This window comes from Oncorhynchus nerka, unplaced genomic scaffold (genome assembly GCF_034236695.1).
Source record: "Oncorhynchus nerka isolate Pitt River unplaced genomic scaffold, Oner_Uvic_2.0 unplaced_scaffold_1439, whole genome shotgun sequence".
Lineage (NCBI taxonomy): Eukaryota > Metazoa > Chordata > Actinopteri > Salmoniformes > Salmonidae > Oncorhynchus > Oncorhynchus nerka.
Genome location: NW_027039877.1, coordinates 23,546 through 40,167, shown reverse-complemented (window position 1 = coordinate 40,167; position 16,622 = coordinate 23,546). Strand labels below are relative to the sequence as shown.

At 46.1% G+C, this 16,622-nt stretch overlaps 1 protein-coding gene across 1 annotated transcript; it reads right to left on the bottom strand.

Moving 5' to 3' along the window:
- Nucleotides 1-356: 356 nt before the first annotated feature.
- Nucleotides 357-16,221, bottom strand: LOC115118622 (hsp90 co-chaperone Cdc37-like). Its single transcript, XM_065015431.1, has 12 exons — nucleotides 16,118-16,221; nucleotides 15,672-16,019; nucleotides 15,416-15,502; nucleotides 10,932-11,102; nucleotides 9,512-9,811; nucleotides 7,088-7,202; nucleotides 6,512-6,684; nucleotides 5,700-5,906; nucleotides 3,802-3,909; nucleotides 1,571-1,762; nucleotides 1,233-1,304; nucleotides 357-980 (listed from the first exon to the last, which is right to left on the bottom strand). The coding sequence occupies exons 4-12, from the start codon at nucleotides 11,043-11,045 to the stop codon at nucleotides 822-824; spliced, it is 1,440 nt and encodes a 479-aa protein (XP_064871503.1). The 5' UTR covers nucleotides 11,046-11,102; nucleotides 15,416-15,502; nucleotides 15,672-16,019; nucleotides 16,118-16,221; the 3' UTR covers nucleotides 357-821.
- Nucleotides 16,222-16,622: the final 401 nt, after the last annotated feature.

The following is a 16,622-nucleotide window of genomic DNA, read 5'->3' as shown; positions in this document are numbered from 1 at the left end:
AGGTGGAGTTGGTTAATATAAAGATGGGGTCATGGAGAAAGGGACTATGGGTAGAAGTGGGGTGGAGGTGGTTAATATAAAGATGGGGTCATGGAGAAAGGGACTATGGGTAGAAGTGGGGTGGAGGTGGTTAATATAAAGATGGGGTCATGGAGAAAGGGACTATGGGTAGAAGTGAGGTGGGGTTAATATAAAGATGGGGTCATGGAGAAAGGGACTATGGGTAGAAGTGGGGTGGAGGTGGTTAATATAAAGATGGGGTCATGGAGAAAGGGACTATGGGTAGAAGTGAGGTGGAATATAAAGATGGGGTCATGGGGAAAGGGACTTAGATATAAAGAAAGATGGGGTCATGGAGAAAGGGACTATGGGTAGAAGTGGGGGTGGAGGTGGTTAATATAAAGATGGGGTCATGGAGAAAGGGACTATGGGTAGAAGTGAGGTGGGGGTTAATATAAAGATGGGGTCATGGAGAAAGGGACTATGGGTAGAAGTGAGGTGGGGGGTTAATATAAAGATGGGGTCATGGAGAAAGGGACTATGGGTAGAAACTGGAGCAGGGTGAAGTTCAGCATTTTCCACAAATGGTTAACGTCAGGATTGGGGAGGGAATCTGATCCTAGAGCTGACTCTTTGTAAATACTGGCCCGGTGCAGGTTTTCAATGGGTCAGGCTAATGCTAGCGATACTAGCCCAATTAACGCTAGGGAAGTTAGCATCTTCACAGCATGTTTTCAATAAGACAAGCTAACGCTAGTAAAGGGTGTAGCTAGGTCTGAAAAGGTCAAAAGTCTAAAGGAAGGGTTCAATTCATGACAGAGTCATTTCTCCTCCTCCGCCTCTCCCTCCTTCTCTTCTTCTTCCTCATCTTCTTTGTCCTCTTCCTCATCTTCTTCTTCTTTGTCCTCTTCGTTGTCGGTATTGGCGTTGGGAACCCAGAGTCCTGAGTCAATACACCTCTTCATGTGGCCCTTTGCCTCCTGCGGAACCCCACAACACACAGGTTAGAGATAGAGAGAGAGTTTAGAGAGAGAGAGTTAGATATAGTTCGTTAGAGAGAGAGAGTTAGAGAGAGAGAGTTTAGAGAGAGAGTTAGTTAAAGAGAGAGTTAGAGAGTTAGTTAAAGAGTTAGAGAGAGAGAGAGAGAGAGAGAGAGTTAGTTAAAGAGAGTTAGTTTGTTGAGAGAGAGTTAGAGAGTTAGAGAGTTAGAGAGAGAGACGGGAGACACTCACCATGGGGTCCATCTTGCTGATAGCTTCCTGCAGCATTGAGATGTCTTTATCATCAAAACACTTCTTCATTTCCTGTGAAACAGGATGTGACATCACAAGATACAGGTCAAAAAAGGAGGCTGGGGTTGGCGACCACTTCCTCTGAATATATGGCCATAGGTTACTGACTGTTATGATGAAGACGTTGAGATGTGTCTCTGTCTGTCTGCGTGCCTCTCTCTGTGTGTCTCTCTGGGTATGACTGACTGACTGTCTGTGTGTGTCTCTCTGTATGTGTGTCTCTGTGTGCGCGTCTCACTGTGTGTGTGTGTATATATATATATGTGTGTGTGTGTTACCTCTGGCAGAGTGTCGTAGACTTCCACAGGGTCCAGTCCACCTGGCCCCAGTCTGTTCCGTCTCTCTGTGTGTGTCTCTGTGTGTGTGTGTGTGTGTGTTACCTCTGGCAGAGTGTCGTAGACTTCCACAGGGTCCAGTCCACCTGGCCCCAGTCTGTTCTGTCTCTCCTCCTCCTCATACTCCTCCATAGCCTTTAACAATTAGTTTATTATTTTCATTTTGAACCTCACCAATGCCTCATATTTCACTCTATGTACAGTTGAAGTCAGAAGTTTACAAACACCTTAATCAAATACATAAATCACAATTCCTGACATTTAATCCTAATAAAAATGTCCTGTCTTAGATCAGTTAGGATCACCATATTTTAAGAATGTTAAAATGTCAGAATAATAGTAGAGAGAATGATTTCTTTCTTTCATCACATTCCCAGTGGGTCAGAAGTTTACACAAACCATTTAAAGGCAAATACTAATTGAGTGTAACTTGGGTCAAACGTTTCGAGTAGCCTTCCACAAGCTTCCCACAATAAGTTGGGTGAATTTTGGCACATTCCTCCTGACAGAGCTGGTGTAACTGAGTCAGGATTTTTAATTTTTTTTATTTAACCTTTATTTAACTAGGCAAGTCAGTTAAGAACACATTCTTATTTACAATGAGTACTGGGAGCAGTGGGTTAACTGCCTGTTCAGGGGCAGAACCAGATTTGTACCTTGTCAGCTCGGGGGTTTGAACTCGCAACCTTCCGGTTACTAGTCCAACACTCTAACCACTAGGCTACGCTGCCGCCCCATTGTAGGCCTCCTTGCTCGCACACGCTTTTTCAGTTCTGCCCACACATTTTCTATAGGATTGAGGTCAGGGCTTTGTGATGGCCACTTCAATACCTTGACTTTATTGTCCTTAAGCCATTTTGCCACAACTTTGGAAGTATGCTTGGGGTCATTGTCCATTTGGAAGACCCATTTGCGACCAAGCTTTAACTTACATTTACATTACATTTAAGTCATTTAACTTCCTGACTGATGTTTTGAGATGATGCTTCAATATATCCACATAACTTTCCATCCTCATGATGCCATCTATTTTGTGAAGTGCACCAGTCCCTCTTGCAGTAAAGCACCCCCACAGCATGATGATGCCACCCCCGTGCATCATGGTTGGGATGGTGTTCTTCAGCTTGCAAGCCTCCCCTTTTTCCTTCAAACATAACGATGGTCATTATGGCCGAACAATTTTTGTTTCATCAGATCAGAGGACATTTCTTCAAAAAGTACGATCTTTGTCCCCATGTACAGTTTAAAAATGTAGTCTGTTTTTTTAATGGCGGTTTTGGAGCAGTGGCTTCTTCCTTGCTGAGCGGCCTTTCAGGTTATGTCGATATTGGCCTCGTTTTACTGTGGCTATAGATACTTTTGTACCTGTTTCCTCCAGAATCTTCACAATGTCCTTTGCTGTTGTTCTGGGATTGATTTGCACTTTTCGCATCTAAGTACGTTCATCTCTAGGAGACAGAACGCGTCTCCTTCCTGAGCGGTATGACTGCTGTGTGGTCCCGTGGTGTTTATACTTGCGTACTATTGTTTGTACAGATGAACGTGGTGCCTTCAGGCGTTTGGAAATTTCTCCCAAGGATGAACCAGACTTGTGGAGGTCTACAATTTTTTTATTGGCTGATTTCCCCATGATGTCAAGCAAAGAGGCACTGAGTTTGAAGGTAGGCCTTGAAATACATCCACAGGTAGACCTCCAATTGACTCAAATGATGTCAGAAGCTTCTAAAGCCATGACATCATTTTCTGGAATTTTCCAAGCTGTTTAAAGGCACAGTCAACTTAGTGTATGTAAACTTCTGACCCACTGGATTTCTGATGCAGTGAATTATAAGTGAAATAATCTGTCTGTAAACAATTGTTGGAAAAATGACTTGTGTCATGCACACAGTAGATGTCCTAACCGACTTGCCAAAACTATAGTTTGTTAACAAGACATTTGTGGAGTGGTTGAAAAACAGGTTTTAATGACTCCAACCTAAATGTATGTAAACTTCCTACTTCAACTGTACGTATGCATTTTAGTATTCGGTTCATCCACAGTTTTGATACAGGCCCAGAAAAGTGTGAATGTCAGAATGTTTTGGGATTCAATATCGCTTTGAACTTCTCCCACTTCCATAAAAACACTTTTAAACACCTGAAGCAAGAGAGAAACAAAATGGGGGGAAAATGACCTTTTGTATCCTGATCTTAGCTCTGCCTCGAACTCTCTCTTTAAAGGACTCCAGCTCATCAGTAAAGGCCTCCTGATAGGGCTGGTCGGCAGTCTGACAGACAGAGAGAGAGAGACAGAGGTGTCAGTGTACACAGTAGAGTCTGACAGACAGAGAGAGACAGAGGATATATACAGTGTACACAGTAGAGTCTGACAGACAGAGAGAGAGAGACAGAGGTGTCAGTGTACACAGTAGAGTCTGACAGACAGAGAGAGGATATATACAGTGTACACAGTAGAGTTTGACAGACAGACAGAGGATATATACAGTGTACACAGTAGAGTCTGACAGATAGAGAGAGAGACACAGTAGAGTCTAACAGACAGAGAGAGACAGAGGATATATACAGTGTACACAGTAGAGTCTGACAGACAGAGAGAGAGAGGATATATATAGTGTACACAGTAGAGTCTGACAGATAGAGAGAGAGACACAGTAGAGTCTGACAGACAGACAGACAGAGGATATATACAGTGTACACAGTAGAGTCTGACAGATAGAGAGAGAGACACAGTAGAGTCTGACAGACAGACAGACAGACAGAGGATATATACAGTGTACACAGTAGAGTCTGACAGATAGAGAGAGAGACACAGTAGAGTCTGACAGACAGAGAGAGACAGAGGTGTCAGTGTACACAGTGACAGACAGAGATGTAAACAGTGTACAGAGTCTGACAGACCTATATACAGTGTAGTGAGTCTGACAGAAACAGTTGTAATGAGTCTGACAGACAGACGAGAGACAGAGAGAGACAGAGGTGTCATATAAACTGAGTGTACAGTGTACAGTGAGTCTGACAGACAGACAGAGAGTGTACACAGTGAGTATGTACAGTCTGACAGACAGACAGAGAGGATATATACAGTGTACACAGTAGAGTCTGACAGACAGAGAGAGAGACAGAGGATATATACAGTGTACACAGTAGAGTCTGACAGACAGACAGAGAGGATATATACAGTGTACACAGTAGAGTCTGACAGATAGAGAGAGAGACACAGTAGAGTCTAACAGACAGAGAGAGAGGATATATACAGTGTACACAGTAGAGTCTGACAGACAGAGAGAGAGACAGAGGATATATACAGTGTACACAGTAGAGTCTGACACAGTAGATACACGCGTGAAGTTTAAACATCAACTCATAAAGCCGGGATTCAATCAACGGAGTCGTTATCGACTAGAAAACAAGGCTTTTCATTTAAAAAGGTCATTTCCACTTGAGCCGATATGTGCAGCGTTTCTGTCTGTAATGAGCCGAATGGTGCAGCGTTTCTGTCTGTAATGAGCCGATATGTGCAGCGTTTCTGTCTGTAATGAGCCGATATGTGCAGCGTTTCTGTCTGTAATGAGCCGATATGTGCAGCGTTTCTGTCTGTAATGAGCCGATATGTGCAGCGTTTCTGTCTGTAATGAGCCGATATGTGCAGCGTTTCTGTCTGTAATACAATAACGTGTCTCTGATTGAATATCGGCCTTTTAAATGAACAAAAGGCAACACACACCTTGATCTCGAGGGTTCTTCAAAGGAACACTTTAAACATCCTGAAGCAAGAGGCTCTTCAAAATGGAAACACACAATCTGACCTTTGTCTGATCCATCCATGATTCTTAGCACCTCACAACTCACACTTTAACCAGGACTCCAGCTCATCACACACACACACATGATAGGGTTGATCTGCTAAACCACAGACAGATGAGAGACACACAGGATACACACACACACACACACACACACACACACACACACACACACAACCAAAGATGTAAACACACACACACACACCAATACACGATATGTGTGACACACAGGTCGATACACATGATAACCAGAAAGTTAGCCCCCTCACCTCCTCCACCTCCAGGTCGATACACATGATAACCAGGAAGTTAGCCCCCTCACCTCCTCCACCTCCAGGTCGATAACATGATAACCAGGAAGTTAGCCCCCCCTCACCTCCTCCACCTCCAGGTCGATTGATAACCAGGAAGTTAGCCCCCCTCACCTCCTCCACCTCCAGGTCGATATGATAACCAGGAAGTTTCACCTCCTCCACCTCCAGTACACATGATAACCAGGAAGTTAGCCCCCCTCACCTCCTCCACCTCCAGGTCGATAACATGATAACCAGGAAGTTAGCCCCCTCACCTCCTCCACCTCAGGTCGATACACATGATAACCAGGAAGTTAGCCCCCTCACCTCCCCTCCACCTTCGAACACATGATAACCAGGAAGTTAGCCCCCCCCTCACCTTCCACCTCCAGGTCGAACAATGATAACCAGGAAGTTAGCCCCCCTCACCTCCTCCACCTCCAGGTCGATTGATAACCAGAAGAACTCTCACCTCATCCACCTCCAGGTCGATCTGATAACCAGGCTCTTAGCCCCCCCCCTCACCTCCTCCACCTCCAGGTCGATACACATGATAACCAGGAAGTTAGCCCCCCCTCACCTCCTCCACCTCCAGGTCTACACATGATAACCAGGAAGTTAGCCCCCTCACCTCCTCCACCTCCAGGTCGATACCATGATAACCAGGAAGTTAGCCCCCCTCACCTCCTCCACCTCCAGGTCGATACACATAACCAGGAAGTTAGCCCCCCTCACCTCCTCCACCTCCAGGTCGATACACACATAACCAGGAAGTTAGCCCCCCTCACCTCCTCCACCTCCAGGTCGATACACATGATAACCAGGAAGTTAGCCCCCCTCACCTCCTCCACCTCCAGGTCGATACACATGATAACCAGGAAGTTAGCCCCCCTCACCTCCTCCACCTCCAGGTCGATACACATGATAACCAGGAAGTTAGCCCCCCCACCACCTCCTCCACCTCCAGGTCGATACACATGATAACCAGGAAGTTAGCCCCCCTCACCTCCTCCACCTCCAGGTCGATACACATGATAACCAGGAAGTTAGCCCCCTCTTCCACCTCCCACCAGGTAACCAGGAAGTGGCCCCCTCAGACCTCCTCCAGGTACGATACTGACCAGGAAGTTAGCCCCCCCCCTCACTCCTCCACCTCCAGGTCATCCCATGATAACCAGGTTAGGAAGAGAAGAAGAGAGGGAGAGGAGAGAATCAGACATTAAATGGTTTAGTCACCTCCTCCACCTCCAGGTCGATACACATGATAACCAGGAAGTTAGCCCCCCTCACCTCCTCCAGTTATACACATGATAACAGAGAAGAATACCTCCATAGGTCGATACACATGAGAACCATGGTTTCACCTCCTCCACCTCCAGGTCGATACACATGATAACCAGAGAAGTTAGCCGTCTCTTCACACACCAGGTAAGGGTGGTCAGACAGGTACTTGACTGTCCTCCCAACGCCGAAGCATCCCTACACACACAGGTTAGGAAGAGAAGAAGAGAGGGAGAGGAGAGAATACAGACATTAAATGGTTTAGTTGTGTGTTGTTATAACAGACAGAGAGAGAAGTGTTGTTATAACAGACAGAGAGAGAAGTGTTGTTATAACAGAGAGAGAATAGTATAGAATACAGATATTAAATGGTTTAGTTGTGTGTTGTTATAACAGACAGAGAGAGAAGTGTTGTTATAACAGAGAGAGAATAGTATAGAATACAGATATTAAATGGTTTAGTTGTGTGTTGTTATAACAGACAGAGAGAGAAGTGTTGTTATAACAGAGAGAGAGAGATATTAAATGGTTTAGTTGTTGTTATAACAGACAGAGAGAGAAGTGTATAGAATAATAGAAAGAGAAGTGTGCTGTTATAACAGACAGAGAGAGAAGTGTTGTTATAACAGAGAGAGAGAGAGAAGTGTTGTTATAACAGAGAGAGAGAGAGAAGTGTTGTTATAACAGAGAGAGAATAGTATAGAATACAGATATTAAACGGTTTAGTTGTGTGCTGTTATAACAGACAGAGAGAGAAGTGTTGTTATAACAGAGAGAGAGAGAAGTGTTGTTATAACAGAGAGAGAATAGTATAGAATACAGATATTAAACGGTTTAGTTGTGTGCTGTTATAACAGACAGAGAGAGAAGTGTTGTTATAACAGAGTGTTTTATAACAAGAGAGTCTGAGAAGTGTTTCTCCTAACAGAGAGAGAATGTTAGAATACAGATATTAAACTGTTTAGTTTTGATGTTCAACAGACAGAGGAGAAGTGTTGTTATAACAGAGGAGAGAGATAAAGATATTTTAACAGTGGACAGAATAGTTAGAATACAGATATTAAATGTGGCATCAGAGTTGGTGGTTATAACAGACAGATCTTCAAGTGATGTATAACAGACAGAGTAATGTATTGTCTTCCTATCTCAACTGGCTGAAGCCCTCTGTTGAGGAGAGAAGTGTTGTTATAACAGACTGGCTGAGAGAGAAGTGTTGTTGAACAGAGAGAGAGAGAAGTGTATAACAGACAGAGAGAGAAGAGTATAGAATACTGATATTAAACGGTTTAGTTGTGTGGTGTTGAAACTCACCAAAGTGTTTGATCTCTCTTGTGTTTATCTACAAAGTGGTGTTTCTCCTCCTTCTGTTCCCCTCCTTCTGTTGAGGGAGTTTGATGTTCAACTACCTGGCTGGTCCTTGAGGAGAGAGGGGAGAGATAAAGATATTTTCAGTGGACAGGACAGTTGACACTCCTAACATGTGGCATCAGTAGTTGGTGGTAATAGCTCTATCTTCACCTGATTTATCCTTCAACAAAGTAATGTATTGTCTTCCTATCTCACCTGGCTGAAGCCCTCTGTTGAGGGAGTGGTGTATCTCTATCTCACCTGGCTGAAGCCCTCTGTTGAGGGAGTGGTGTATCTCTATCTCACCTGGCTGAAGCCCTCTGTTGAGGGAGTGGTGTATCTCTATCTCACCTGGCTGAAGCCCTCTTTGTTGAGGGAGTGGTGTATCTCTATCTCACCTGGCTGAAGCCCTCTGTTGAGGGAGTGGTGTATCTCTATCTCACCTGGCTGAAGCCCTCTGTTGAGGGAGTGGTGTATCTCTATCTCACCTGGCTGAAGCCCTCTTTGTGGAGGGAGTGGTGTATCTCTATCTCACCTGGCTGAAGCCCTCCTTGTTGAGGGAGTGGTGTATCTCTATCTCACCTGGCTGAAGCCCTCTTTGTTGAGTGAGTGGTGTCTCTCTATCTCACCTGGCTGAAGCCCTCCTTGTTGAGGGAGTGGTGTATCTCTATCTCACCTGGCTGAAGCCCTCCTTGTTGAGTGAGTGGTGTATCTCTATCTCACCTGGCTGAAGCCCTCTTTGTGGAGGGAGTGGTGTATCTCTATCTCACCTGGCTGAAGCCCTCTTTGTTGGGGGAGTGGTGTATCTCTATCTCACCTGGCTGAAGCCCTCTTTGTTGAGGGAGTGGTGTCTCTCTATATCACCTGGCTGAAGCCCTCTTTGTTGAGGGAGTGGTGTCTCTCTATATTACCTGGCTGAAGCCCTCTTTGTTGAGGGAGTGGTGTCTCTCTATATCACCTGGCTGAAGCCCTCTTTGTTGAGGGAGTGGTGTATTTCTATCTCACCTGGCTGAAGCCCTCTTTGTTGAGGGAGTGGTGTCTCTCTATATCACCTGGCTGAAGCCCTCTTTGTTGAGGGAGTGGTGTATCTAAAATCAAATCTGATTGACTTGTCACATACACATGTTTAGCGGGTGTAGGAAAATGCTACAGCCTCAATATCTCACCTTGCTGAATCCCTCTTTGCTGAGCGTGTCAACGTTCCAAGGCATCTTTTTCTCCTCTCTCCGGTGTTCCTCCATCTTCTTCTCCCACAAGCGTTGATCCTTTCTGTATTTCTTCTCCTCGGCCTGGGCCTTGCTCAGCGCCGTCTTCCTCTCCTCCTCTCCCTCCTTCTTTCCTTCCTCCTCTAACTCCTTCACTCTGTACTGCACCTCTTCCAGACGTCTCTTACACTCTGCCATGTTCCTCTCCAGCTCCTCTCCTTTCTCCTCAAAGGCCACCTGTTTCTCCACACGCGCCTAGGAGGGAGAGAAGAGGGGTGATGAGAGGAAGGGTGGAGGGGAGGGAGGAGAGGAAGGGTGGAGGAGGGAGGAGAGGAAGGGTGGAGGAGGGAGGAGAGGAAGGGTGAAGGGTGGAGGAGGGAGGAGAGGAAGGGTTGATGGGTGTAGGAGGGAGGAGAGGAAGGGTGGAGGGGTGTAGGAGGGAGGAGAGGAAGGGTGGAGGGGTGTAGGAGGGAGGGGAGGAAGGGTGGAGGGGTGTAGGAGGGAGGAGAGGAAGGGTGGAGGGGTGTAGGAGGGAGGAGAGGAAGGGTGGAGGGGTGTAGGAGGGAGGAGAGGAAGGGTGGAGGGGTGTAGGAGGGAGGAGATGAAGGGTGGAGGGGTGTAGGAGAGGGAGGAGATGAAGGGTGGAGGGGGAAGGAGGAGGGAGGAGATGAAGGGTGGAGGAGAGGAAGGGGGTGGAGGGTGTAGGAGGGAGGAGAAGGGGTGGGAGATAGTAACATTGTTGTTCTTTAAAATGTTACCTATTACCTAGCTAACCAAACATCTTAGACGAACAGGACTAATGAAGATATTTAATGTAGGCAGGTTGTGCCTCACACTCCAGTACAGTAGGTGGCGGTGTATGCAACGTAAACGTTGGATGCAATCCGCCAACCAAATCCCAAAGAAGAAGAAAAGAATCATGTCCAAGGCAAGATATTGTACCTAGCACAATTCTGCTGGATTAGTTTGATGTAGCTAGCCAAGGTTAAAGTGAATCACAGGCTGTGTGGAGAAACTCTCATTGACCAAGCGAGGCAGGAAGGAAAGTTGAGAGAGACAGAGCTGTGGACAAACTCTTATTGAGCAACTAGGCTACTACTGTAAAGCCCAAATGTTGAAAGACTTGCCTAGTTAACGCCCTGGACCAGACCTAAACCCAGCTAGCTAACACTTTAGCCAGTTGGATTAACGTTAGTCACGTTAGTTGACCAGCTAACTAGATTAGCCGGTTGAGTACTGATTTATATGGCTAAGAACTTAGCTAGCTAGTGTTTGCTGACAAAGCTACTGTCGCTAGCTGCCTAACTAGTCATGTACGTTAGCTATTTCTGTATTAGTATTTTAGTGAAGACATATCGCCTGTTGTCATAGCTACCTGATGCCTCCATCGGAAGAGGCTCGGCGTGTCGATATTGGGGTGAGTCTCATCCTCGTCATCCGATACTTCGATGTGGTCCCACACACTGTAATCAATAGTCCTGGACGTCATCTTCTAGCTCTCTCTCCTCGTTCTCTTTCCGTGGGAAGTCCACGCAACAACAGCACACTAAATGGAATGACGTGTAAAGAAAAATGTCAACTTTGGTCCTGTTGAAAATGTGAGCTAAGCTTGCCAGAGAACCCGCCGCACTCTACTCGTTGCTTCAGCTCAGAAGTATTTTCTGGAAAGCTCTGTTGCGCGGTAGTGTGACGTAGAAATCGTGCGACAGAGATGGGTTTGGAGTCTTCGAGAAGCAGAGGGCCCTGAGCTAATAATTCACTGTGAAAGTAAAACATTTATATTTTTAGACTTAGTTCATTTTAATCTCTGTGGAATGTTTATTTATTTCTAGAGCAAAACGTTAAGGTACATTCTGTTTATAATCACACATGTAATCTATAGCGTCAGCCACAGGAGGGCGCACAAGGAGCAAAAAGCTGATTTTTGTTGTTGTGGTTGAAATTACATCAAGTTACACCTTCTGAGTACTTCAAAATGGTTCTTTATTGGAAAATATATACAAAATAAATGCATGAATCTACACACACATGTGCATACAGATATAATAGTGCTTTCTTTGCACACATATCCTGTTATTTGGTACTTTATGATCACTGAGTGAATTAGACGATGCAAGTTAATAAATACTGAAATTAACATGATCTGCAATTGAGAAGTGTAGTATTTAATTTTGCGCCAGTCTGCAAGTGTAACCAGATACACTACATGATCAAAAGTATATGGACATCTCATTCCAAAATCATGGGCATTAATATGGAGTCGGTCCCGACTTTGCTGCTATAACAGCCTCCAGTCTTCTGGGAAGGCTTTCCACTAGATGTTGGAACATTGCTGCTATAACAGCCTCCACTCCTCTGGGAAGGCTTTCCACTAGATGTTGGAACATTGCTGCTATAACAGCCTCCAGTCTTCTGGGAAGGCTTTCCACTAGATGTTGGAACATTGCTGCTATAACAGCCTCCAGTCTTCTGGGAAGGCTTTCCACTAGATGTTGGAACATTGCTGCTATAACAGCCTCCACTCTTCTGGGAAGGCTTTCCACTAGATGTTGGAACATTGCTGCTATAACAGCCTCCAGTCTTCTGGGAAGGCTTTCCACTAGATGTTGGAACATTGCTGCTATAACGGCCTCCACTTGCTTCCATTCTGATGAGGGAACATTGCGGTAGGAAAGGCTTTCCACTAGATGTTGAGAGCCATACCCACTCATCAGGAAGGCTTTCCAACCTCTGCTCACATGCTCTGATGCTGGAACATTGCCAACCCCCACTCCTCTGGGAAGGCATAATGTTGGAACATTGTCCTATTCCGTCCTCTGGGAAGCACCACGTGTTTGTTCTTGTGTCAGCCTCCACTGGCAACATGATTTTCAGCTGTTAATGGCCTCCACTGCTGCCTGTGTTGGAACATTGCTGCTATAGTAAGTCTTCTGGGAAGGCTTTCCACTAGATGTTGAAACATTGGAGATCACCAAGAGGATCACCACTAGATGTTGGAACATTGCTGCAGCCAGCCCTGCAAAGATGGGCATTGGCTAGTCCACTAGAGGGAAGGAGACTAGATGGAGAAGAGCCTCCACTCCTCTGGGAAGGCAGATGGGAACATTGGCAGAGGGGAAGGCTAGGTGAGGGATAACAGCCTCCACTCCTCTGGAAGGCTTTCCACTAGATGGGAGATTGGCTAGGAGGCCTGAGGGAAGGCGACTAGATGTTGGAACATTGCTGCTATAACAGCCTCCACTCCTCTGGGATTTCCACTAGATGTTGGAACATTGGGCTTTCCACCTCTAGATGGGAACAGCTGCTATAACAGCCTCCACTCTTCTGGGAAGGCTTTCCAGATGTTGGAGGGGCCTCCAGTAGGTGAGGGAGAGAGTCTTCTGAGAGGCTTTCCAGATGGGGAAGAGGGGAGGAGGAGAGGAAGGGAGATGCATTCTGTGAGGATTTAGAAAGTAATCAGGATCCAACCATTGACTTTCACATGCTCTGACCCCATTTTGGACTTCCATTCCGTTGTGTGCAGCGTTATTGTTCTAAAATGGATTTTTCAATGTTACACAATACCCCATAATGACATCACAAGAGGATCACCACCCAGCCCTGCAAAGATGAGGTAGTCCACACAAGAGTACCCAGGTAGGGAGAGAGGGTGACAGATGGGAGAGAGGGGCAGAGGGGAGTAGGTGAGGGAGAGAGGAGAGGCAGATGGGAGAGGGGAGATGGGGAGAGAGGGCTAGCAGATGGGAGAGAGGGGCAGAGGGGAGCAGGTAGGTGAGGGAGAGAGGAGAGGCAGATGGGAGAGGGGAGGAGGTGAGGGAGAGAGGAGAGGGTAGAGGCAGATGGGAGGGAGGGGGAGGCAGAGGGGAGCAGGTGAGGGAGAGAGGAGAGGGTAGAGGCAGATGGGAGAGAGGGGCAGAGGGGAGTAGGTGAGGGAGAGAGGAGAGGCAGATGGGAGAGGGGAGGAGGGTGAGGGAGAGAGGAGAGGGTAGAGGCAGATGGGAGAGAGGGGCAGAGGGGAGTGGGAGGTGAGGGAGAGAGGAGAGGCAGATGGGGAAGAGGGAGGAGGAGGAGGGAAGGGATGCAGTGAATTTAGAAAGTAATCAGATCCCTTGACTTTCCGACATTTTGTTACGTTACAGCCTTATTCTAAAATGGATTCAATCTACACACAATACCCCATAATGACATCACAATACCCCATAATGACACACAATACCCCATAATGACAAAGCGGAAAAAAAAGCAATGACATGTATTTTTTATACTTAAATAAAATAAATAAAATAAAAACAGCCACCTTATTTACATAAGTATTTGGACACTTTGCTATGAGACTCAAAATTGAGCTCAGGTGCGTCCTGTTTCCACTAATCATCCTTGAGACGTTTCTGCAACTCGATTTGGAGTCCACCGTGGTAAATTCAATTGATTGGACATGATTTGGAAAGGCACACACCTGTCTATATAAGGTTCCACAGTTGACAGTGCATGTCAGAGCAAAAACCAAGCCATGAGGTCAAAGGAATTGTCCGTAGAGCTCAGAGACAGGATTGTGTCGATGCACAGATGTAGGGAAGGGTACAAAATAATATCTGCAGCATTGAAGGTCCCCAAGAACACAGTGGCCCCCATCATTCCTAAATGGAAGAATTTGAAACCACCAAGACTCTTCCTAGAGCTGGTAGCCCGGCCAAACAGAGCAATCGGAGGAGAAGGGCCTTGGTCTGGGAGGTGACCAAGAACCCGATGATCACTCTGAAAACGCCCCAGAGTTCCTCTGTGGAGATGGGAGAACCTTCCAGAAGGACAACCATCTCTGCAGCACTCTACCAATCAGGCCTTTATGGTATAGTGGCCAGACGGAAGCCACTCCTCAGTAGAAGTCACATGACAGCCCGCTTGGAGTTGCCAGAAGGCACCTAAAGAATCTCAGACCAATGCGAAACAAGATTCTCTGGTCTGATGAAACCAAGATTGAACTCTTTGACCTGAATGCCAAGTGTCACATCACCATCCCCATGGTGAAGCATGGTGGTGGCACGACGTCTGGAGGAAACCTGGCAGCATCACTTTTTTTTTATATAACTAGTCATTTAAGAACAAATTCTTATTTCCAATGACGGCCTAGGAACAGTGGGTTAACTGCCTTGTTCAGGGGCAGAACGACAGATGTTTTACCTTGTCAGCTCGGGGATTTGACATAGCAAACTTTCGGTTACTGTCCCAACACTCTAACCACTAGGCTACCGGCCTTCCCTGCGGTGAAGCATGGTGGTGGCAGCAACATCATGCTATTGGGATGTTTTTCAGCAGCATGGACTGGGAGACTAGTCAGGATAGAGAGAAAGATGAATGGAGAAAAGTACAGAGAGGTCCTGGAGAGACCGAAAAATAGCTGTGTGGCGACACTCCCCATCCAACCTGAGAGAGCTTGATAGGATCTGCATTTTTAATATAACCTTTATTTAACCAGGCAAGTCAGTTAAGAGCAAATTCTTATTTACAATGACGACCTAACCCTGCAAAACCCAGACAACGCTGACCCAATGAGACTCCCAATCATTCTTTTTTATACATTTGCAAAAAACCACAAAAAAAACGTTTTTGCTTTGTCATTATGGGGTGCTGTGATGTCATTACGGGGTATTGTGATGTCATTATGGGGTGCTGTGATGTCATTACGGGGTATTGTGATGTCATTATGGGGTGCTGTGTGTAGATCGGTGAGGGGGGGAAAAACGATTTAAACCATTTTAGAATAAGGCTGTAACGTGACAAAATGTGGAAAAAGTCAAGGGGTCTGAACATTTTCTTAATGCAACCAACCAATCATGCAATCGCATTTAGGGGCAGGGTTACCATTTGCACTACAAGCCAGTGATAAGGTGTCGCCCTCTGTGGTGCTCATGGAGAAACATCCAGGACTCCTAGTGATCTGAGGCTTGTCTAGAAGAGAAGGAAGGAGGAAGGGAGAGAGAGAGAGAGAGAGAAGAGAAACAAGTTGATTCATGAGAGAAAATGAAGTGAAAACAACATCAGTCAACGTCATGACTCGTCTGGTGTCTAACTAACGGTTGTACTAAATGTGTGTAGACAGAGAACCAGAAGGACTCACAGTGCACGTTGATGTTGAGGCGGTTTGAGTCCATTACAGGAGGAGGTTGTGGTCCCTCTGCTCCCAGATCCAACATGGCTGAACACAACAACTGGGCCCTGTCATCATCTCTACCAGGGGTGAAGTCCAGGGTGTAGGTCCCATTCTCTGGTGTCTTGATGGTGTCCTTGGATTTCTGTTGTGTGTCTAATTCTGTCTGTTCACCAGTGGTAGAGACTTTGTAGAAGGTCACCCTGAGTCTCCCAATAGGAGCGATGTTCTGGACAAGACACTGCAGCAGGTACTGATGCCCCTCAACCATCGGATCAGGGTACTTCCTGTAGCTGATGGAGACACTGTCTGGAAGCTCTGTGGAGGAATGGAAACACACAGTGATTAACAGTGCAGAGCCATACTAAGAATACATCCAGAAACACCAGAGAAGATAAGAGAGAGATGTCACTCACTATAAACTGTGATGTCCAGCTGTTTCTGACACAGGCCTCCTTCTGTGTAGCATGTAGGTGTTCTATACCATTCAGTCACACTGTCAAATCAAATCACATTTTATTTAAAGCAGCAATCCTTAGTTGAAACAATAACCAACTTGATTTAAAGTGCACTTAAAGTAGCAAATAAAGGCAATAACACAGTTGAAGTTCAAACATCAACAAAGTAGCCAGCTGCTGTTTGCCACTTTAAAGGCGAAAAAAGGTGGGTTTAAAGAAATCTCTACTGTGTCTGCCTCTCTTACCTGTCCACCCTCAGCTGTGTCTGCCTCTCTCACCTGTCCACCCTCAACTGTGTCTGCCTCTCTCACCTGTTCACCCTCAGCTGTGTCTGCCTCTCTCACCTGTCCACCCTCAGCTGTGTCTGCCTCTGTCCACCTCAGCTGTGTCTGCCTCTCTTACCTGTCCACCCTCAGCTGTGTGTCTGCCTCTCTCACCTGTCCACCCTCAGCTGTGTCTGCCT

Coding starts and splice junctions, on each gene's coding strand:
- LOC115118622 (XM_065015431.1), bottom strand. CDS start 11,045: ATGACGTCCAGGACTATTGATTACAGTGTGTGGGACCACATCGAAGTA. Junction 6,685..7,087: donor TCGACCTGGAGGTGGAGGAG/GTGAAACCATGG, acceptor ATCGACCTGGAG/GTGGAGGAGGTGGTGGGGGG. Junction 981..1,232: donor TCAGCAAGATGGACCCCATG/GTGAGTGTCTCC, acceptor GGGGTTCCGCAG/GAGGCAAAGGGCCACATGAA.